The following is a 24,922-nucleotide window of genomic DNA, read 5'->3' on the forward strand; positions in this document are numbered from 1 at the left end:
CCAGTCCCCCGGCAGCGCTATAAAAATCTATGACGGGGGACCAGAATGTATATTAGCGAGTGTACTCAGATAATATAATAATATTTGGTCCCCACATAACCCATTTAACTTTGTAGTAAGTGTCCCTCTAAGACAAAAATGACTGCTCCTGAATCTCTGTGTGTAGGAGCTGAGTCAGACTTCAGTTTCTGGGACAGGAAGTAGCTGTCTGACAGCAGGGATTGTCAGCCATATAACTTTTCATGGGGCTGCTTTTTCTGTCACCTACTCATTTTAGGATTTCCTTCCTCTCCATGTCAGTCAATGACAGTAAAATTAACCCTTCCTATCCCACCCCTTACACATGATCCGGTATAAGAGACCAATGTTCACCTAAAAGAGAATAAAGTCACATACTATAGTTTTAGACTTTTTTTTAATGAAAATAAGCCTGCTTTACTTAAAGGCAAGGAAAATCTATTTATACTGTATGTATACGCATAAGGTCGTGCACTTACTACAAGAACGCCTTTGTTTGATCAGAGGGCTCCTCAACGGCTCTTCAAAGATTCTAATTTCTGCTCATCAGACATTGGCCTCTGATACCCGACTAGATGAATGATCCTGAAGGCTGATCATCTGATATATTACTGTACACAGGCTATTAAGGGTGAACACACAGAGGCCTGTTCTATAATTAAGGAACGAGTCTCACGCTCACATGTTGGACAGCAGGAAGTTTATTTGTTATTCAAAAATAAATAATTCAGTAAAACCGACATAAAAATAAGAGCACATTTAAAAAAAAAGAAAAAGAAGAAAAAAATAAAGAAATCAGACAGTACAAGAGAAAGATGAAAAGACACAGAGTAAAACCTGGTCTCAGCTGCTAGAGTTTCACAACACGTATTCTCTCTCTTGACATCTCCCTCCATGTACATAGTTCCCTAGCCCTGTACATGCACTTCACCAAGACACGTTCTCTTCCTTCAGCTGCTCGTATTCCACTGCCGGACTCTATGTAGACTTCATCATAATCCTCCTTTTATTTTATTCAATTTATTCCTTCCCGTGCTACTAGACCCTTAACGTTCGTTCCCTGCTGCAGAAGCCTGCAAGGTGATGTACATCATGCACAATATATTACAGGACTCTGCCAGCAGAAAGCTCCATGTTTGCATCAGCAAATAACATACTGTTACACATTCAATTCTGCAGGTTCCTTTGGCAGCGCAGAGCTAAATAAATAAGGGAGATGGAAGGTACAGGTTCGGATCCTGACCAGAACTATAATCCTAACTCAGAAGCGACACATGATGCAGTATGAGTGGGATTCCTAAACCTTGGGGGGGCACTAATCGACGTCTCTGGCTCTGTGTTGGGCTTCTTACTTTCCATGAGCTTCAGATTCCTCTTCATCGTCTTCGTACATCTCACCTTCCTCTTCTGCTGTGGCATCTTGGTACTGCTGGTACTCAGATACCAGGTCATTCATGTTGCTCTCAGCCTCTGTAAACTCCATTTCGTCCATACCCTCTCCTGTGTACCAATGCAAGAAAGCCTTACGCCGAAACATGGCAGTGAATTGCTCAGAGATGCGTTTGAAAAGCTCTTGGATGGCTGTGCTGTTGCCAATGAAGGTGGAAGACATCTTGAGGCCACGTGGTGGGATGTCACAGACGGCAACTTTTACATTGTTGGGGATCCATTCTACAAAGTAGCTGCTGTTCTTGCTCTGGATGGCCAGCATCTGCTCATCGACTTCTTTCATTGACATGCGTCCACGGAAGACAGTAGCCACTGTCAGATACCGTCCGTGACGTGGATCACAGGCTGCCATCATGTTCTTGGCATCAAACATCTGTTGAGTGAGTTCAGGTACAGTCAATGCCCGGTATTGTTGGCTACCACGGGCAGTCAGAGGAGCAAAGCCTGGCATGAAGAAGTGTAGACGAGGGAAGGGCACCATGTTGACAGCTAGTTTGCGGAGATCAGCGTTGAGTTGTCCAGGGAACCTTAGGGAAGTGGTTACCCCGCTCATTGTGGCACTGACAAGGTGGTTGAGGTCTCCATAGGTTGGAGTGGCCAGTTTGAGGGTGCGGAAGCAGATGTCATATAAAGCCTCATTGTCAATACAGTAGGTCTCGTCGGTATTCTCCACCAGTTGATGGATAGACAATGTCGCATTGTATGGTTCAACCACTGTGTCAGACACCTTGGGAGAGGGGACTACGCTAAAAGTGTTCATGATACGGTCAGGATACTCCTCTCTGACTTTACTGATGAGCAGGGTGCCCATGCCAGAGCCGGTGCCCCCACCCAGGGAATGTGTGAGCTGGAAGCCTTGTAGACAATCACAGTTTTCACATTCCTTCCTCACCACATCTAGCACAGAGTCCACTAATTCAGCCCCTTCCGTGTAGTGACCCTTTGCCCAGTTGTTACCAGCACCGCTTTGTCCTGGAAAGAAAAAAACAACAAAAGGTGTAAGTTTATAAAATGCACAACAATATCAATCAGCAGACAATACAGAGAAATACAGAAGTTTTCTGATATAACGGGACATAGCTGATTATAAAACCTTATGGGTCAAAAAATGACATTCCAACATCTAAACAGGGTTGGGTACCCACAATGCAACATGGTAGGATGCCCAGGGCTGATGGTCAAAGGGTGTGGGCATGGCCTGTACTGACTGCAGAAACAACTGTATGTATACCCATGAAATCTAATACTGGTAACTAGAAAGAGCGTAAAGGTGGCCATAACCATTAGATCAAGGTCGTCCGAACCTGCCAATTTCTGCGGGACCGGCCAATCATCTAATGTATATGGTGCTGTCCCAACTCTCCCCCGATGGCAGATGTCGGGGGACACAAGGATTGGGCATGTGGGATTTCATCATGCCAGATCCTTTTGTTAGTAAGGAGTTTGTGAGAAGTGCCTGGCAGTGGCTTACTCCCTTGTCCTTATTGAGAACACATGCAGGCTCGTCCGAGTTTGCATGTGTATGGGGGGGTTGGGGCTTTACTATCAACGTCCTGATCCAAGAAGGCTTCTTTTAGACTAGGGCTGCACGGAGGCTTAGGTCGCGCAACATGAAGATCGCAAGGTCATATTGCGACATCGCAAGTAATGCTTTTAAATGTGGTTGCGTTACTACACATAATGTGATGCAGCCGTGACACAACGGTCGCAAAAAATCCAAATGTCGGATTAAAGCAATTTTCCTGCATTTTTTTTTTTGCTGCTTTAAGTACTGAACTATATAATGAGCCAAAAATGAAAATGTTATAAGAAGTGGCTAAAAGATCCTAAAGGGGTTCTCCGCTTTGGACAATCTCTACTTGATAGAAGGGTCCCTTGACAATAAGCTGATCACAAAGTGTCCACCTGCTGGGAGCCCAAGCAATCAACTGTAATCTGTGGGGAAAAGTGGCAGGAAGTGCCCAATTTCTCTACAGTGCCACCACAGGGGATATAAAGTATTACACAGTGTCCATTTAAATCAATGTATTGTCTGTGTAATGCAGGACAGGTCCTCCAGAGCGAGAGACGCTCTTCTTAACCACTCTCTACTCTGGCCAAGAGATGAGGATCCTGAACAAACGTAGGACCCCCTCGCCCTCTAAATCAGAATTCAGGCACAGATTATTGTGCTTGCTTTAATGCAGATTCGCTGCAATTTTCCAAGTCTCACCACACCACAGATTTACTGGTTAACCTGCCTCAATGCTCCCAAAATGCTACTGTCTACACCCATGCTTTCCTTATCTTGTATATCTCCTATCCATCACAATCTTCTGAAATATCTCCATGATATGTCAGAAGATTGTTAAAGTGGTATACCAACAGGTGGGGGATGCACTTCTGGGACTCCCAGCAATCCGTAGAACAGGAATCCCATGTCCCCTGTTGCTCCTTAGACCCTTGCCTCTCCACGCTCATCCACACTTTTGCAACTGGGCTCTAAGGAGCAATGTGGACCCCCATCTATCCTATGGATATGCCACAAATATCTTTCTTCAGAATACCCCTTTATAATCAGAAGGTCGTTTAAATGCAGGGACAAATCCCAGAAGCCTCTAATTCAATAATGTGTCTAGAAATTTGTAACTGGCGCTGACAGATTTGGCTTCATGCTCATGAAACTGTTTGTTACTGGTGATATTTGATGTGATCAAATGGGCTCTTAGAGTTCTGTGGCTGGATCCTAAATTCTATAATATGTTGCCGCAGCTTTAAATGCTCTCCCTGTGTTATACACCTTGATAGTGCAGGTAACAAGGGGCGATCTGAATGGCTCTACCCACTATCCTAAAATAATAAACCTCTTGATTTGTATATAAGTGATGGACATTATGGCAAATATCTTCCCTTATGACAAGTATCAGTAAAATGTAAAAGCTCTATGGCAACATTGCAGAGGAATAAGAATCGCTGTATACCAAAAATGAAGTTATCTGGTCGGAAAAGGTGTCCAAATGCTCCAGAGCGGACGCTATCCATGGTTCCTGGTTCCAAATCGACTAAGATGGCTCTAGGCACGTACTTGTGTGCTGAAAGGAAGAAATATTACATCATTTTATATCATCATTTCTAGATTTTAGTATTCTGTCACATTTACTTTTTTTTTATTTTCATGGTCTATTGCGAAAATGAATAAATAAATCAAAATTATTTTGATACTAACTCCCTCCACCAGGGGGAGGGAGTGAGACAGTGAAAATCACTGTGATTTCCCAGTTTCACGCATCTCTCCACCAAAACAGCAGAACTTTTTGCACGTGTTACTTCACATGTGCTAATAGTCCACAGAGTATTTTACTGGTCACTGCTGCTCTTCTTATAGTCACTGCGGACAGGAAGTCTTTGGTCACTTAGTCACCCGCCTGCATAAAGTGTTCACCTTTCGCCTCTGCATGTCTTCATCTATGTTACTGACATAAACCTGGTATGCCCGGGCAGATTTTTGCCCATAACCAGCGCCGATCAATAATAATTACATGTCGATTGGCGCTTGTTAAAAAGCCCTTTGTACGGGCTAATGTAAACTGTATGGGGTTGAACGATTGTTGATCCCCATACAATAATGTCGCCAGCGCATCCCCTATTTACACAGGAAGATGTGCTGCCGACAATGATAATTTTCAGGGCAGCATAAAAGATGAAATCAGCCAACGAACGAGCGTTTGCTCGTATGCCAGCTGATGGCTGTTGTTTACATAGGGCAATGATCGGGAAGGAGCGTTTGTACGAATGCTTGTTCTTCCGATCATTGGCCTGTGTAAATAGGCCTATAGTTATGGCCCTGCGCTTGCTTGGATAAGTATACAAAGGGAAAGTAGTCCTGCATTAACTACGACAGCCCACATGAATCCTGGAATCTAGGACCGCAACCCCTCCCTATAAGGCTACATTCACATGAACGTAGCCCACCTCGGACGTGAAAAACTGCCGTTTTCCACATCCGAGGTGGACCCTTGCGGGACGCGTTGTCACGGATCTCCCATAGACTACAGTCTATGCAGTGATGCGTGGCACGCAGTAAAATAGGACATGTTCTATGTTTCAACGGACCGTTCACACGCTCCGTTGAAACAACATAGAATACATGGGTCCGTGTGACGGCCGTTGTTTTAACGGTCGCCGCACGGACGAGATTCACGTTCGTGTGAATGAGCACTTAGGAGTTCTATTCACTTCAATGGCAATTAGGCTGGCCATACACTTGAGATAACACTTGGCCGAATGATCATTTGGCCGACAGCTCTTCTCCCCGACTCCCCCATACACTTGTGTTTCCAATAGGGAGAAGTGAGAAAGCCACTGACAGACTCCTCTGGCAGCGGCTTATCTACTTGAAAACAAAAATATCGGCCACGTTGAAATTCAACCGTCAAGGGAGAGTCGGGACACCACCATGCACATTAGATGGTCAGCCGGTTCCGCCAAAATCGGCGGGTTCGGCCGACATACATCTAATGCTTATGGCCACCTTTAGAGAAATACAATGTCAGGTTTATGGCTCATGGCACTTACATGAAGCCTCATTGTAATAGACACTAATCCTCTCCAGCTGCAGGTCCGAGTCCCCAACGTAGTTTCCAGTGGGGTCAATGCCATGTTCATCGCTGATCACTTCCCAGAACTGGGGATAAAACAGAGCAAAGAGGAGGGCTCATACAAGTCACTGTATATATGGCAGCATGTTATGGCACCCTATCATAGATGTGGGGGAACTAAAATACTTCATGTCTCCAGAGTTCCATTAAACATTACCCCACACTGGGATCTGTCCCTTAGGCTACATTCACACGAGCGTATCAGATTCACGCACGTGAAAAACACGAGTGAATCCGGTCCGTATGTGTTGCGTTCTGCATCAGTGTGCTTTGCGAGTGGCATGCGTTACTCACGCACTCGCAAAGCACATCTTTTTTTTTTTTTCAATCGAATTGATGCACAAATCACGCACCGCACACGGATTCGCATCCCTGGTTTTCACACACCCATTGACTTCAATGGGCGTGTAGGAGCGTAAAATATAGGATTTGTAGGACATGCAGTGAGTTTCATGCATGTGTGAACGACCCCATTGAAATCATCGGGTCCGTGTGCTGCGCGTGATTTCCACGTTCGTGTGAATGGGCCCTAACATGTAGCTCCACTAGATATATTGGGAAAACTGCCGAAGTAGCAATTCCTTAATATGCAATTCTAGGCATGGAATATTTTAGCTGAGAAGGCAACCTGAATGAAATACAGATCTATAGGGGATACATTATTATATGCAAATCAGTCTGTAGACTTCTGATAAATAGAAACAAGTAAATCCCAAAGCTCTACAGTAGATTCAGATTGGTTACTGCAAGTAAAGAGGGTTTTACACTGGGCAATAATCGGGCAGACAAGCGTTCATATAACGCTCATTCCAGATAATTGCCCTGTGTAAATGGGAACGATCAGCAGATAAACGAGCAAACGCCCAATCATCTGCTGATCGTATCATTTAAAAAAGTAAAATATTATCGTTGTTGGCAGCACATCTTGGTGTGTAAACAGGGAGACGCGGTGCCAACATGATGACGATATACGGGGACGAGTGAACGGAGTAACAAGCGCTCGTCCCCATTCATAGCTCCGTGTCTCGTTGATTGGCGCTCGCTGCACCGGCCGACCAGTGTAAAAGGGCCTTAACTGGTGTGATTCTGACAATTGGGTATATTAGGGAATTGCTATTCAAGCCGTGCGCTCATATATTTCCCTGTCAGCATTACCCAAATATCATGTAAAAAACACAAACTACGCCAGTCACTTCTGTAATGACAGCACCGGTAACAAGCCGCTACAGTTATCTGCACAATCTGTGCTGTTCAGGTACTTGACAGCAGGGGTGCCGGCGAGGGGCAGGGAGGGTTAATGGCGACCTCAGGCAGTACGGATTTTATGTATGGAGATCAGGACTGACAGGCGGAGGGTCGCTTATGTGAAGTAAATGGTTTTCTATGTAGCCCGCCGTACAGTACAGACGCCATGTTCTTCTGCTTGACCTGTAGACCCGCGGCTGATAGTACTAAACTACAACCAAATGATGATACCAACAGTGATGATAAAACTCCTACCTCCACAGCTATCAAACATGATGGGATTAGTAGTGCCACTTCTACTATACATGATGGGACTAGTAGTGCCACAGCTTTCATACATGATGGGATTCGTAGTCCCACAACGTTCATACATGATGGAATTCGTAGTGCCACTTTTACCATACAGAATGGGATTCGTAGTCCCACTTTTGCCATACAGAATGGGATTCGTAGTCCCACTTTTGCCATACAGAATGGGACTAGTTGTTGCCCATCTACCATACATAATAGGACTTGTAGCTTCACAAACACTGTACATGATGGGACTTGTAGATCCACATCTATTATACCTGATGAAATTAGTAGCATCACATCTACCGTACATGATGGGAAGAGTAGTGCAACTTCTACTATACATGATGAGACTAGTAGTGCCACAACTATCATACATGATGAGACTTGTAGTGCCACTTTTACAATGCATGATGGGACTTCTAGCACAACTATTATACATGATGGAACTAGTAGTGCCACAACTACTATACATGATGGGACTTATAGTTTTACATCTACCATACAGGATAGGACTTATTGGTGTACAGCTACCAAGCATGATGGGATTTGTAGTTCTACAGCTACCATAGATGATGGGACTTGAAACTCCACAACTACTATAGATGATGGGACTTGTAGATGTGTAGCTACCAAGCATGATGGGATTTGTAGTTCTACAACTACTATAGATGATGGGACTTGACCTGACTGCCTGATGAGATGGCGCTGTCCTTTGTACTGATTCTCACCATTAGGACTACAGCAGATCTCCTGACATCTGCTAAGTCGCCCATGGACATTAGATATTTGTCGGGGATCCGAATGGTTTTGACTTGTCACCAATATACCCGTGGAGGCCGGCAGATTAATCCTTTTCTGATTCCCTCAGACAGGTGTCTCCAGTTTTACCCCCCCCCCCACAAAATAACTAATGTTGCCGATAGCAACCCATCAGACGGCAGCTCTAATGCAGATTAGAAAACGAAGGCAGTGATGAATTAGTCGCTATGGACATCACGTCCACTTCTCTGCTGCACTAATCCTACGTTTTACATACTATTCACTCATAATCAGAGACCTCAGTGTGACAATAGAAAACAGCAGATCTATATCTGACCTACATCTTCTGTGCAGCGCAGTAATCTATTGTCCCCTGTTATCAGCCATCCCAGCCAATGATGGGATTACTGACAAAAAGTGCAAAAAAATAATCTGCAATCAGTCTGAAATGACTGATAACAGAGAACAATAGACTGAACAGTTTTGTTTTCTGCTGTTAGGACGAGCTTCTTATTCAGCTTTAATAACCATTTTGCAAGCCTGTGCCACCTAACCTGGCATAGTCAATCGAAAGAATGCCTGCAGGCAAACGAACCCTTTTTCCCAACATGCGATAAAAGATACATTTTATTGTGCGACGTATAGAAAACGAAGACAGAGCACATATATGTTATTAAAATTGTCACTGCCAGAAGCCGGACATGAAAGTGAACTGCTGATACAACTACAGCACTGTGTCAACAACCATGAGGCCGTAATGAATAGCGTTAGCAAGTTAAATTGACTAAGTGAAAAGGCAGTAGATACGGCTTAGGCAGGAATTAAAATTGACAGAGCCCCCCCCCCCCCCGACATGTTTCGCTAACTAGTAGCGTCCTCAGGGGTAAACCAGGCTAATGGCGGCGCGGCGCAAAAACTACTCCTCTTAAGGGAGTGTGTGATGACGTAAGTGTCAATGGGGTGTGTCGGAACAAACAGCCAATCGGGTGGAACAAAAGAGCAAAGCCGTCGGAAGGGACGGATTGTCCTATAAGGGGTGGCGTAGCAAAAGCCAATGACGGGTAAGGGACCGCACACGCGCACTGCTAAAGATTACGGAAATAGTCCAGAAAGTGCGCGCATGCGCAGTGAGGGAAAAGAAGGACTTAGAACAATCTGCTGTATAGCAGAGGCAAAGCGACTCGGCGCAGGCGCAGTCAGCGTCATTGGGGACTTAGTGCAAAACCGAACCACCGCTATATGTGATTGTAAACAGGACAGACACAACAACCCCCATATTAGGGATAAAAAGCCGCCATGCTAGAAATATGGTCAAATCAGGAACTAGTAAATATATATACGTTATATGTAATGTAAGGCAAGTTCCTACCCCTACGGTAGGTAATGGTGGGATTGGTGGAGATAGCGTCTTTTAAATCAGGATCAGCAGTAAGGATGGACCAATGTTTTTTCAAAACCTTGACAACCTGGGGAGAGCATACATCAAAGGTGCCAATACACCGAATGGCACTGGATGATGCTGACATTGCAGATTTGGTAAAAGGGTTCGTTTGCCTGCAGGCATTCTTTCTATTGACTATATATATTATACCTGCCGACTACCCAGGGTCTCTCGTTTTTTACCTAACCTGGCATGACCCATAACAGACCCTGTGGTCAGTGACCGTCTAAACCAGACCGGCCTCAGCGTTCTTTGACTGCCGGAAAATCACTGAGTTATTACAGTAAAAAGGAACAAAGCCATAAGCCGGGCCTCAGTGCCGGCAACACCCAGCAAGCACATTCCATCAATGGGGCGAGGACGAGAGGGTGGGGTGCCCTGGCAGCGGAGGAGGTTAAAATAATGACAGAGGAATGATGAAAGGAACTAAAAATTACAATGAGGAGACGCCAATCAAAGAACAAAATCCATTAGCTTTATGATATACAGGGCATGGAAAAACCCCTCCCCCATTACCGTACGGAAAACACTGTAATAATCCATTGCAAGTCATTATAACTACAAAGGAGGCCTATTCTATTCAATCTGAACTGGTATATTGCAGCCAGACTAAATCTGCAATCAGACGGGACCATTTTTGGTCACGACCCTTGGTTAGGGGTCCAATTGTCCATTGACGGCACAAGGGTGGTGGTCATTGTGGTGGTGGGAGCGGCATATAAGCCATCCAGACCTAGGAAATGGCATAAACCAGAAAATCCCATTGGGTGTCATGGGTTAGTAAATGTATAATTTTCTAGAATCCTCAACCTAGTGATGTCAATTCTACAGAATAACATTCGACAACTTATAATTATATAATGGTATAATTACATATATCATCCACATGAGCCAATCTAAAGGGACACTAAACGTAAAGCATGCTAACAATTGGTCTCTGTTGTCAGCCATTTAAAATTGGGGAGTGACAGAAAGTCTAAAAAAAATTCTTACGCCTATGCTACTCGCTAATTTTTTCTTGCAAACCTGCAGTGCTGTAAACTTCCGGAAATGTTTACCTCTATGTGTGTGATATTTGCAGCTCATCTACACTTATCAGCTGTGGACTGATATCCTTCAGTTCCCACTAGGGCTAAGCAATTAATTGGAAAAAACGTAATTCAGCGAAGATAACCGACATCATCTTGCGCATTTCGTTTTTTCGGTTCGGTTATTACATGCAGCCCAGCCACTGCCGTCAGTAACTGTATGCTATCCAATTAGATCAGCGATTCTGATTGGATGGCATAAAGTTACTGGCGTTTGGGATACCCAATGGCAGAGCAGGCTTAATGTGACGGCATTGACGCTACTCCTCCAGAACCCTGAAGGTATGGCTGCCTGGAGTGCAGGGATTATCATTTTCACTAGCAGAAAAATAGAATACAAACCGGCGCAACCATAGAGCATTACCTACAAACGGTAAAAATAAATGAGGTAGAGATGAAATGCTCACCTGGTGATGTGGTGCTAGGAGCACGACACCCCTGAAGATGTAGATTTTGAGGTTGGTGTTTAAAGATGACAAGAAAAGTGCGGGTTGTGCCGGAAGCCATACTTTGGACCGGTTGTAAATCGGATCGTGGAATAGTGAGAATCAAAACCAATGATGGTGATGAACCTCAAAAAAATCAACCCATGAGGCGGCGCTGATTTCTAGGAGCGTGGTTGGCTGTTAGTCCTTAGTGTAGCAGAAGGAAGCAAACATGGTATAAAGTAACAAAGTCTTTAATATAATACATGCGACGCGTTTCGGAGCCGAACCGGCTCCTTCCTCAGGGAGTATTAGAACACAAAATCAAGGGTTGATTTTTTTTGAGGTTCATCACCATCATTGGTTTTGATTCTCACTATTCCACGATCCGGGATTATCATTTTAGCTCAGTCACTTAAAGTAGCTGCAGCCTGGCTGCTGACGCACATATACGCAGACCCATCAAATCACCCGGTGGGCCAAGAGTGGTCCCCCACACGAGCAGCGCACGGCACCGTGCCATCGCTGCACTATTTACAGCTAGTCCACTAACACTTTGTTTTGGTCAGCTGTCGCCGCTCATCCCCCCGGACAGCTTTCTGCCTTGCTCCGTCAGCTTCCTCTCTGCTGCCATCGCCGCTCATCCCCCCGGACAGCTTTCTGCCTTGCTCCGTCAGCTTCCTCTCTGCTGCCATCGCCGCTCATCCCCCCGGACAGCTTTCTGCCTTGCTCCGTCAGCTTCCTCTCTGCTGCCGTCCAGCTCACCCCCCCCCCCCCGGAAGGGTCCTATGCTTTCTGCTTTGTTTACAAAACAAAGCAGAAAGCATTGGGACCGTCCGGGGAGTGGGGGGATGTGCGGCGATGGCAGCAGAGAGGAAGCTGACGGAGCAAGGCAGAAAGCTGTCCGGGGGGGATGAGCGGCGATGGCAGCAGAGAGGCAGCTGACATTGCGCACCGAGCATGACCTGACCACCTCCAGCGACAGGCGCTGTATATGAATCAGGCCTGTGTATCCTCTCTTACAAATTCTGCTACTCTTCAATGTTTCCATACTTTTCTTGATGCTGAAAAGAAACTGGTTAGAAGGTCCCCGAAGAATAAGAACACACTAGTCTGGAAGAACGTGACTTTGAGGTGCCTCAGCCAAGTGTTATTGGAATACTGTACTACTGTATATAATATATACGCCATGAGCCTGCCTGCTGTATACTAATATATATGCTGTATGTATACCCCCTGGCTGTAAGCATTCTGTATACTGGTAGTATACAGCAGGCTCAGGGGATAAATATTAATTGAATTGCGTAGCATGCAAGTAGGGGGCGTGGCATGCAAAAGAGGTGTGGTCTAAGTAATCATTTAATAATCGTAATCGAGGTTACATGTTCAATTAATCATGGTTTTGATTTAGGCCATAATTGGCCAGCCCTAGTTCCCACTGTATAATCTCACCACTCAGTCCGCCGGCAGCGCTACCGTCCATTATGTTCTCCGTACTGCAGCCATTGTGCCGCCACATTAAGGCTCTGCACAAACCGTTGCTCTGTATAATTAGTCTAATAACCCTAATGTCTCCCGACAGCTGCTTCTTCCCAATCCCCTTGTGACAATAAAAGACCTGCTGGAGGAATTGGATCGTCATATTCAGACTCCTGGGACCGACTGATGTCTGCGGAGATGTCTACAGGGTGATCAAAGCATCTGTCTGTCTCAACACCATGAGGCATCTGGCACCCAAGAGATGACATCACTCCAGGTGACATCACACCATATAGAATCCTACATGGAAAATGTATACATACTATATGGACAATGATCCTTTATCGAAATAACTTGTAGTTGTATGGGTAGTTTAAGCCTATTGTTAACTACATCTTTAGACTATATTATTATTTAGTTTTTTTTTTAACATCCTGTTGGCATCATGTGACCTCCACAGGCAAAGGTTAAATTTTAGTTCCCAGCAGTCCATTCTATGTCTGCCAGCGTGTCAGGCCTATGACATCACATCCTTGCACTGATATATGTTGAGCAATGAGGTTGCTGCTGCAGGGAAGGGAGTGGCACCGTAAACCGGAACAATACGCAGATCAGCGGTCCAGCACTGCACGAGTTAAATCACAAACATGATGGAGGACCTTAGTGAAAGTGTCATGATCATATGGAAAATTGCTGCAGCTTTGTCTCTCTGCGGGATATCTGGTGTCTGATCCACAGGACACATCCTCGTCCTAATCCTAGGATCTCACCCCCTCCCATCCTGGGGCTGACACCTCCCTTGTGGCTGTGCCTGCAGATCCCTTTAATTAAACAGGATTTACAAAGGGAATGAAGTCACCGGTTACGACTGCGTTAACCCTTTAAATGCCTGCTGGACATCTAAATATCATAAAATAGCACATATAATGGACAGAGCCGGCTTCATCGATAGCAAGGCCTGGAATAAATGAAACGCCGGCTAAAGCCTTGCCCCGAAACAAAGGGGGCTTTTGTTGGAGAGGAAACGGGAGTCCAGGCAGCCATATGAAATACTGGATACAAAGGAGAATACAACCATCATGGCATTATAGATGCAGTGCCAACACAGCGCATACCCACGCTGCAGACATGAAGGATTGCATTGAATATGACATTTTAACCCTCGATTTACAATGTGCACTAATCATAGCTCCCAGGCTGTGCCTCCCCTCCATGTAGTGCCCCCTATCCTGCTGCAATACCCACTTCCCCCTTTGTTCCCATGCTGCAGTGATGGGTGTGGTTCTGCAGCAATAGGCAGCTTCTACCTCTGCACCCACCCAGCATCTGATCACGGTCTGGTGACATAGACGTGGCACAGACACCTGGACAAAAAGTAAAAATCTGCCCACGCTACTAAAAAAACAGCGCCATAATCCACAATTCTGCACATGCTGTCCCCTATATGACTGATAGATGAATAATACGGGTACTTGGAGCTGCAATGGTCAAGGTTATTTATTATTTCAAGGGCATTTCATTTTAACAGCAAAGATTCTATTATAGGATGCCAAGTATGCCATACCCAAAGTTATAGGGATGACATTGGAATGGGTTACAGGAGGCAATAGGCGCAATAATGTAAGAGTTTTAGGAAATCCAATTATTTTGTAGGTAAAATTAATATAATGCAAAAAGAAATAACTATATATAAATTATATAATAATAAATATATATATATATATATATATATATATATATATATATATATATATATATATATATATATCAGCCAGTGGGCACCTGCCCAGCTCTCTGGAGGGCATGAATAGGGCACCTACCTTGGCCCCGATCTGGTTGCCGCACTGGCCGGCCTGGATGTGTACAATCTCCCTCATACTGGCTCAGGTCTGGCTTGGGATGCGGGCACTGGAGGCGGTGGTTGTACGGACAACATCTTATAAATACAGCTGCGTGACGTCATCGCTTCCCTAAGCCAATCACAATCCGCCTGCGACACGCCGCAACATCTCTGCAACATCAGCACCGGCGGCGGGGACGCGCACGACACGCCCAGCTCCTCCGAGACGGGAACGCGCACTATACGCACTTGATAAAGCAGGCGGCGGGGACGCGCTTCACTGTGTGTAGACGGGAGGGAGTGCGTCGTCGTATACGTCCCTGAGCGGCTTGTAAGTGGGTAGGGCATGCTGGGACTTGTATTACCACAGCTGCTGGCACTGGGTAACTTTCTCTTCTAACCATATGGTCTTCACCTAAAGAATTATTACTACAGAAGACCAACCGATAAGTAACGCTGTGGTGACAAACGATTGTTCCTGATGAAAATTTGACAAAAATTTATGAGAAATGTCTACGTTTTTCTGGACGAAAATGAATAATTTCACTGATAGGAGCTAGAAATAGCGCTATTTTGATTGTGAGCGAATCAGCGACGATAAAATGGCCGCTAACGCAGTTCTTCCATTGGGAAATCAGACTATGGCATAACTTTTCATTGGTCAAAATTGTTATGCAAATGATATGCCAATGTGGTATCTGTGGTCTGGCCATTGGGACCCCACCAATCCTCGAGCGGGGGTGGCCTGTTTCCCGTTCCTGACAAAGGTGGCTGAATATGCGTGGTCATGCTCCATAAATGTCAATGGGAAATATAATATCTGAGCGTGCCCACCTATTTCTGTATCTCCCATAATCTATGTACGGCGACCGCACATTTGTGGCCAGACCTCATGATCTGGATATCGCCGGAGCGTGTGAAGGGTCTGAGAAAATAGGACATGTCCTATTTTTTTGCGCTTCACGCATCCCTAGATAGACTAGTCTTTGGGGGATGCGTGACCGCGTCCCGCAGCGCAGAGCACGGATGCACCTCGGACGTGAAAATTGGCCGTTGTTCATGTCCGAGGTTCGCAACGTTCATGTGAATCCGGCGTAAGTCACACAAAGGATTGTAACGGTTGAAATCCAATATTCAGCCCATTGCCTGCAGCAAATATTATTTACATCTAATACGTGGAACAGAAAACCCAGATCTGGGGTTAAAAAACAAAAAAAACACCCCCAAAATCCTGTATGGGGGAAGTGAAGTGACCCTGTGGACTCTAAAAAATGGTCCCTATCACTGTGGCCGCTGTTAGCACCCAGGACCATTAACCCCAGTGCTGATTGTGTTCACACGCTTAACAAAAAACGTCTGAAAAATACGGAGCGGATTTCAGAGAAAACAGCCTCTGATTTTCAGGCGTTTTTTGAAGCTGAGAATTAAATTTGGAGCTTCTTTTGAGGCGTTTTTCATAGTGTTCAATGGAAAATCAGCTCCAAAAAACGCCTCAAGAAGTGACATGCTACTTCTTTTTACGGAGCGTCCTGTATGAACTAAATGCTGTTTTTCCCATTGATTTCAATGGGCAGATGTTTGTAGGCGTTCAGCATCCGTTTTGTTCAAGCGTTTTTTGAGGCGTAAACGCCCCAAAATACGCCTGAAAACACTGTGTGTAAACATACCCTAAGGATATGTGCACACGATGAGAGGCTTTTACGTCTGAAAAGACAGACTGTTTTCAGGAGAAAACAGCTGCCTCGTTTCAGACGTAAAAGCTCCTCCTCGCATTTTGCGAGGCGTCTTTGACGCTCGTAATCTTGAGCTGCTCTTCATTGACTTCAATGAAGAACGGCTCAAATTACGTTGCAAAGAAGTGCCCTGCATATAATGTATAGAAGTGTCCCGCATATAATGTATACAAGTGTCCTGCATATAATGTATATAAGTGTCCCGCATATAATGTATATAAGTGTCCTGCATATAATGTATATAAGTGTCCTGCATATAATGTATATAAGTGCCCTGCATATAATGTATATAAGTGCCCTGCATATAATGTATATAAGTGTCCTGCATATAATGTATGTGTCCCGCATATAATGTATAGAAGTGTCCCGCATATAATGTATAGAAGTGTCCCGCATATAATGTATATAAGTGTCCTGCATATAATGTATATAAGTGTCCCGCATATAATGTATATAAGTGCCCTGCATATAATGTATATAAGTGTCCTGCATATAATGTATGTGTCCCGCATGTAATGTATATAAGTGTCCCGCATGTAATGTATATAAGTGTCCCGCATATAATGTATATAAGTGTCCCGCATATAATGTATAGAAGTGTCCCGCATATAATGTATAGAAGTGTCCCGCATGTAATGTATATAAGTGTCCCGCATGTAATGTATATAAGTGTCCCGCATGTAATGTATATAAGTGTCCCGCATATAATGTATATAAGTGTCCCGCATATAATGTATATAAGTGCCCCGCATATAATGTATATAAGTGTCCCGCATATAATGTATATAAGTGTCCCGCATATAATGTATATAAGTGTCCCGCATATAATGTATATAAGTGTCCCGCATATAATGTATATAAGTGTCCCGCATATAATGTATATAAGTGTCCCGCATATAATGTATATAAGTGTCCCGCATATAATGTATATAAGTGTCCCGCATATAATGTATATAAGTGTCCAGCATATAATGTATATAAGTGTCCCGCATATAATGTATATAAGTGTCCCGCATATAATGTATATAAGTGTCCCGCATATAATGTATATAAGTGTCCCGCATATAATGTATATAAGTGTCCCGCATATAATGTATATAAGTGTCCCGCATATAATGTATATAAGTGTCCCGCATATAATGTATATAAGTGTCCCGCATATAATGTATATAAGTGTCCCGCATATAATGTATATAAGTGTCCCGCATATAATGTGTATAAGTGTCCCGCATATAATGTGTATAAGTGTCCCGCATATAATGTGTATAAGTGTCCCGCATATAATGTGTATAAGTGTCCCGCATATAATGTGTATAAGTGTCCCGCATATAATGTATATAAGTGTCCCGCATATAATGTATAGAAGTGTCCCGCATATAATGTATAGAAGTGTCCCGCATATAATGTATAGAAGTGTCCCGCATATAATGTATAGAAGTGTCCCGCATATAATGTATATAAGTGTCCCGCATATAATGTATATAAGTGTCCCGCATATAATGTGTATAAGTGTCCCGCATATAATGTATATAAGTGTCCCGCATATAATGTGTATAAGTGTCCCGCATATAATGTGTATAAGTGTCCCGCATATAATGTGTATAAGTGTCCCGCATATAATGTATAGAAGTGTCCCGCATATAATGTATAGAAGTGTCCCGCATATAATGTATAGAAGTGTCCCGCATATAATGTATGTGTCCCGCATATAATGTATGTGTCCCGCATATAATGTATAGAAGTGTCCCGCATATAATGTATAGAAGTGTCCCGCATATAATGTATAGAAGTGTCCCGCATGTAATGTATATAAGTGTCCCGCATGTAATGTATATAAGTGTCCCGCATATAATGTATATAAGTGTCCCGCATATAATGTATATAAGTGTCCCGCATATAATGTATAGAAGCGTCCGGCATATAATGTATAGAAGCGTCCCGCATATAACGTATAGAAGCGTCCCGCATATAACGTATAGAAGCGTCCCGCATATAACGTATAGAAGCGTCCCGCATATAATGTATAGAAGCGTCCCGCATATAATGTATAGAAGCGTCCCGCATATAATGTATAGAAGCGTCCCGCATATAATGTATAGAAGTGTCCCGCATATAATGTATAGAAGTGTCCCGCAAATAATGTATAGAAGTGTCCCGCATATAATGTATATAAGTGTCCCGCAAATAATGTATATAAGTGTCCCGCATATAATGTATAGAAGTGTCCCGCATATAATGTATAGAAGTGTCCCGCATATAATGTATAGAAGTGTCCCGCATATAATGTATAGAAGTGCCCTGCATATAATGTATAGAAGTGTCCTGCACTTCTTTGCCGAGGCAGTCAATTTACGCGTCGTCGTTTGACAGCTGTCAAACGACGACGCGTAAATGACAGGTTGTCTGCACAGTACGTCGGCAAACCCATTCAAATGAATGGGCAGATGTTTGCCGACGTATTGTAGCCGTATTTTCAGGCGTAAATCGAGGCATAATACGCCTCGTTTACGCCTGAAAATAGGTTGTGTGAACCCAGCCTTAGGCCTCATTTACACGAACGTAATATACGCGCGTGCGACGCGCGTGCTTTGCACGCATGTCGTACGCACCTATATTAGTCAATGGGGCAGTTTAGACGATGCATGAATTGCGCTCAGCGCGTGTGCGCAGAAAAAAACTCACGACATGTTCTATAATCGTGCGTTTTTCGCGCACTCACGCACCCATTGAAGTCAATGGGTGCGTGAAAACCACGCATGCCGCACGGAAGCACTTCCGTGCGAACTGCGTGATTCGCGCAAGAGCTGTCAAACTCCTGAATGTAAACAGAAAAGCACCACGTGCTTTTCTGTTTACAAACATCCAAACGGAGTGTCAAATTCGAGATGAGCGCACCGAACTTCCCCGGGTTCGGCCAAACTCGTTTTGACCGAAACCGGTAAAAAATGTTCGGGTACGCGACGTCAGGAGACAGTCACTGTCCACGGTGCTGAAAGCGTTAAACTGGTTCAGCACCATGGACAGTGACTTCCGCTCCGAAAATCCATGAACCTGTAAAAAAAAAAGACGTTCTGACTTACCGATAACTCCGGTCCGACCTCCCGGGATGGCAGTAAAGTCCAAGTGACAGCTGCAGCCAATCACAGGCCAAGCACAGGCTGCAGCCAATCACAGGCTGCAGCGGTCTCATGGACTGCGGCGTCATCCTGGGAGGTGGGGCCGGATGACAAGAGAGGGACGCGTCACCAAGGCAACGGCCGGGAGCCCGGACTGGGGGAAGCAGGAAGTTCTTGGTAAGTATGAAAGTCTTTTTTTATTCACAGGTTGGTGTATATTGTGTTCGGCATTCACTGTCGAGGGTGCTGAAAGAGTTACTGCCGATCAGTTAGCTCTTTCAGCACCTTGGACAGTGACGGGCGTCGACTAGCCTCATCTCTATGATGGCGGCTGCGCGAAAATCACGCAGCCGCGCATCATACACGGATGACACACGGAGCTGCCAAGTGCCTTTTGCGCGCGCAAAACGCAGCGTTTTTTGCGCGCGCAAAACGCACACGCTCGTGTAAATGAGGCCTTAGGCTAGATTCACACGAACGTGTCCGTTCTACAAAAAAACGCACCGTTTGTCCTGTGTTGCAGCTCCGTGTGCCATCAGTGTTTGTTCCGTGTGCCATCAGTGATTGTTCCGTGTGCCATCAGTGATTGTTCCGTGTGCCATCAGTGATTGTTCCGTGTGCCATCAGTGTTTGTTCCGTGTGCCATCAGTGTTTGTTCCGTGTGCCATCAGATTTATTTTTTTCTCAGCCTTTCTTTAGCAACTGTTGCTGTCCATGATTTTCACGCACCCATAGACTTCCCATCAGCGCGTGGTCCGCAAAAATGGACCGGAATAGGACATGCAGTGAGTTTCACGCTGCGGAAATACGCTGCGTGAAAAATCACGCATGTCTGAATAGCTCCATTGAATTGCATAGGTCCGTGTGCTGTCCGTTGTTTTCACGCACAGCACACAGACATTCGTGTGGATCAGGCCCAATACAAAGTTGTCCTTTAACCCCTTGGGGACGCTGCTATTTTGGGCCTTGAGGACAAAGCGGTTTTTGTTTATTTTTTTTTCATCACTACGTTCCAAGGGTCATCATTTTTTACATTTTCAATCGATGTAACCGTATGAGGGGTTATTTTTTGCGGGACGAGTTGTATTTGTAATGGCTCCATTTTGGAATACATATAATGTATTATAGAACTTTTATAAAAGCAATTCCGCCGTCGTTGGGTTTGGTTTTTCCTTTTTTTTTCCATTCACCGCGCTGTATAAATGATTCTACGGGTTAGTACTAGCGATACCAAATGTATATAATTTTGTTTGTGTTTTTACTGCTTGTACACACAAAATGTCATGTTTTTGTGTCTCCAAATCCTGAGAGCCATTATGTTTTTTGCAGGATGAGTCGACCTTTTCATTGGTACCATTTTGAGGTACATACAACTTTTTTATTGTTTTTTATTCCGTTTGGTTTTTTTGGGAGGTGGTATGATGAAAAAAACAGCTATTCTGGCATTGTTTGTTAGGGCCTGTTCACATCACCGTTCATTTCCGTTCCGGGGTTCCGTCTGAAGTTTCCGTCGGGTGGACCCCGCAACGGAAAGCGAAACTGAAACCACAGCTTCCGTTTCCGTCACCATTGAGATCAATGGTGACGGAAACATTGCTAATGGTTTCCGTTGGTCACCATTCTGGCAGGTTTCCGATTTCCGACGGAATCAATAGCGCAGTCGACTCCGCTATTGATTCCGTCGTTAAAGCGGAAACCTGCCGGAATGGTGACGAACGGAAACCATTAGCAATGTTTCCGTCACCATTGATCTCAATGGTGACGGAAACAGAAGCTGTGGTTTCAGTTTCGCTTTCCGTTGCGGGGTTCACCCGACGAAAACCTCCGACGGAACCCTGGAACGGAAAGCCAACGCTGATGTGAACAGGCTCTTATGTTGTTTTTTTTTGCGGGTTAAATAACATGATAACTTTATAGTTCGGGTCATTATGACACAGCGATATCAATTATGTATACTTTTTTTTTCTTTATACTTTTTTACATAATAAAGATTTTTTTTGGGGGGAAAAAAAGGATTCTGTGATTTCGTTTTAATTTTTTTTAGTCCTGCAAGGAGAATTGACTATACAATCAATTGATCGCTTATATAATTCACTGCTATTATCGGAGTTGTTGATTTATATGGGTGTGGAAAAACAATGACATATGTTGATAATTTGGTGCATGTTTGGCCCTATTTTTTATGTATTTGCGCCATTTTTATTTTTCATATTATGTTCTTAGCTGTATCATCACCCTGAATGGCTGTGCCTGTATACTGTACAGTCACTCTGTTCAATGGACGCAACCGTATCTTTAAAAATGAAAGTTAAAATTGTAACGCGTCCACCCAATATAAGTACAGTCCTATAATACGTTACTCAGCGTTATTACCAGTGATCCTTATTACTATATCATTATAGGCTATACCAATTTCAAAGTGGAGGGGGGTGAAAGATCCTCCGTGACGTGACACGCCCAGGACAAGACAAAGCGTCCTTCACCGGGGTGTGGGGATGGGTGTATAGAGGATTGAGGAGGAAGCAGATAATAGGGACTGATCCTTGACACTGAGGCTTTGGATCCCATGGGTTCCTGAGTCATTTTTTTAGGAAGAGACAGATGTTTGATGGGGGGATGGGAGGTAGACGGCTAAGTCATGTTGCTGTGCGGACAATGGTCTACTGCCCCCTCCTCCCCAGCATAGCCCCCTTCCCTTGCCAACACTTTGTTTTCTTCTTTTCATGATGCATGTCAAACCACCTGTTATATTTCTGTATAAACACCGGATTTTCAGGGCGGAGAGCTCTTTAATCATGTGGATAAATGATGAGAAGTTACTTAAACATGGTGTCAGATGTATTTTTAGCAAAGATTGTCATTTCATTGCGGCTCTAGAAAAAAAAATGTGTATATGGTGAAAATTCCTTTAATCTGGCACTGATAAGGAAATTCTGGATTATTGGACAGTTATTGAAAAGTAAGTGTTCTTCATGAAGACAGCCCAAAATAAAATAAATATCACCACATATGCTAATTTTAATAACATTTTATGCGTTTTTTAAGCCTCCTTCACGCACATATTTTTATTCTGAGAATTTAAACTACACCAAAGAACGCTTTCCAGCGTTATTAAAACGTAACATGCCGTTTTTATGGCATTTTCAGCTGCGTTTTTCATGCTGTGTTTGGAAAAAATACCACGGACAACAAAATTGTCTCAAACGCCACAATCCAAAGCGCAGTTGTGTGTGGTGCATGTGATATTTTACTATGGACTTTAATGTAACATTTGGCCACCCTAAAAAGCGCCATGAAAAACGCAAAAAAAACGTAGCAAAACAGTGTGTGAATCAAGCCTTATGGCGGTTTTCATTTGGTGTTATTTTGTACATGCTTTTTTTCCAACGCTTTTGAAGTCCTATAGGGAAGCCTATAGGAAAAACACCATACCCAGAGCATGCTTTGTTTGGAAAAAAAACTCCACTGACCGCCAAATTGCCTCAAAAACATAAACCAAAACGCAGTTGTATGTAGTGCAATTTTTAATTCATTATAGACTATAACTGGTTGCCGATACAGGACGGCGGGGTACTTGGCGCATTAAGACGAGCATTCTTGTCCTGTGTGACAGCCGTCTCTGCGCACGATCGAGAGCGGGGCAACGGTTGTAATACACAGCCACGGCCCCGCTCTGACAGCGGAGAGGAGAGAAACATCTTCTCTCCGCCGTTAAGCCTTTGAATGCCGCGATGAAAGCTGATCGAGGCGTTCAAGGAGAGGGGACTGCACTTTAATCGCGTCACAGTTATCTTCAAAGCCCATAACTTGTATGGCCAGACAGCCCAGGGTCCAGTGAAGGACCCCAGGGCTGTCTGAACATATTTCCTGTTGTTAGGGCATACTGAGGTATGCCCCAACAACTGCCTGTGTACAATCAGTACACAGGCTAACGTACTGGCATATAGATCTATGCCAGTACATTGCAGTTACAAAATCAAAATCAAAATGAAAAATCCCTTTATGGGATTAAAAAAAAAAGTTAAATGAATGTAAAAAAAATGTAATGATAAATAAATAAAAAGTAAAAAAAATACACAAACACATTTTTTTATAATAAATAAACTTTTTAAAATAGAAGTCCCAAAACATGAAATAATATACGCATATTTGGTATCACCACGACCCTAACAACCTGTACAACAAATGTATAACATTATTTATGATGATCGGTGTATGGTGTAAAAAAAATAAAATATTAAAACTGCAGTGGAACTGCTTTTTTTCTGCATTTTTGCCAAAATAAAAATGTATAGAATTTTTTTTTTTTTTAAATATCTTTATTTTGTTCTACAGCAGTACAAAAAGGAAAGAAGTACATAGTACATACAAACGTAATAAGAAAAAATATGCAATGCTATAGATACCATTGGGAGGAGAGGAGGTCGGAGGGAGGGAGGGGGGAGGGAAATGAAGGAAAAAAAAACCACATAATAAATAAAAATATGCCTTTTATCTCCATCTTACTTGTTACTCTGAGAACTTACCCTAGCCTATAACCAGGTTCATTCCCATTTAGCGATGTTGTTGGCATTGCCATACCATACCTTTTCATATGTCTTAATTTTACCAACCAAGCCCAGCCAGTTTTGCAGTGTTGGGTGAGAGCTAGACCCCCACAGTCTAGCAATCAGAAGACGGGCCAAGAAGAGCAATTTCCCCAATAAAGCTCTTTTGTCCTTTGACATCTGCAAAATCGCTTAAATTGCCCAAAATCAGGTACTCAACCTCTAATGGGACAACCAGTCCATAAGAACTGCTGATCTCCGAGCAGATCTCCCTCCAAAATTGGGCTATTCCAGGGCAGGCCCAAATTAAATGCAAAAAGGCCGCCTGAGGGTGTTGGCAACGTAGGCAGAAAGAGTTTGCCTTCAAATTCATTGACTGTAGGGATATAGGCGTATAATACAATCTATGCGTTATATTGAATTGAACCATCCTATGGGCGGCACTGAGAGAGACCGTGCTAATACTCCTATAACAATGATCCCAGTGAGATTCATCCTTTGGTCCTAAATCTCTTTCCCATTTGGCTTGTGCTCTAAAGTGAATTTGCTTTCCAAATGTGCTCATAATAGAGCGGTAAATATGTGAAAGTGATTTTTTCCTTTGTGAAACTACTAATAAATAATCAATTACCCTGTGAGATTCCAATTGAATCCGTGCTACATCAATTTGCTTACATGCGTGCTGAATCTGGTAATATCTAAATAAATACTTCTCTTCAATGCGATACCATTCTTTCAAGCTATCAAAAGTGACTTTGTTTATCCATAATAATCTGTGAGATAAAAAAAATACCTCTATTTTTCCAGAAATTTATATCCGGAATTGTCCCAAATTCTCTAAAATTATAATT

General features: G+C 43.6%; 1 protein-coding gene and 1 long non-coding RNA gene across 3 annotated transcripts in view; one reads left to right on the plus strand and one right to left on the minus strand.

Annotated features, from left to right (window-relative positions):
* Positions 1–701: 701 nt before the first annotated feature.
* TUBB3 (tubulin beta 3 class III) lies at positions 702–14,763 on the minus strand. Its single transcript, XM_075838571.1, has 4 exons — positions 14,656–14,763; positions 6,022–6,130; positions 4,428–4,538; positions 702–2,439 (listed from the first exon to the last, which is right to left on the minus strand). The coding sequence occupies exons 1-4, from the start codon at positions 14,710–14,712 to the stop codon at positions 1,367–1,369; spliced, it is 1,350 nt and encodes a 449-aa protein (XP_075694686.1). The 5' UTR covers positions 14,713–14,763; the 3' UTR covers positions 702–1,366.
* A 55-nt stretch (positions 14,764–14,818) lies between these two features.
* The window catches only part of LOC142661225 (uncharacterized), a 97,043-nt gene continuing 86,939 nt past the window's right edge, over positions 14,819–24,922 (plus strand). For both annotated transcript variants that reach the window (XR_012850678.1, XR_012850679.1), the window contains exon 1: positions 14,819–15,006. This is a non-coding gene — a long non-coding RNA (uncharacterized LOC142661225). The remainder of the gene's footprint in view (positions 15,007–24,922) is intronic.

Source organism: Rhinoderma darwinii, chromosome 9 (assembly GCF_050947455.1).
Source record: "Rhinoderma darwinii isolate aRhiDar2 chromosome 9, aRhiDar2.hap1, whole genome shotgun sequence".
NCBI lineage: Eukaryota > Metazoa > Chordata > Amphibia > Anura > Rhinodermatidae > Rhinoderma > Rhinoderma darwinii.

Coding starts and splice junctions, on each gene's coding strand:
- TUBB3 (XM_075838571.1), bottom strand. CDS start 14,712: ATGAGGGAGATTGTACACATCCAGGCCGGCCAGTGCGGCAACCAGATC. Junction 6,131..14,655: donor GCAACCAGATCGGGGCCAAG/GTAGGTGCCCTA, acceptor TTTTATCCCCAG/TTCTGGGAAGTGATCAGCGA. Junction 4,539..6,021: donor CTATTACAATGAGGCTTCAT/GTAAGTGCCATG, acceptor TCTTCCTTTCAG/CACACAAGTACGTGCCTAGA.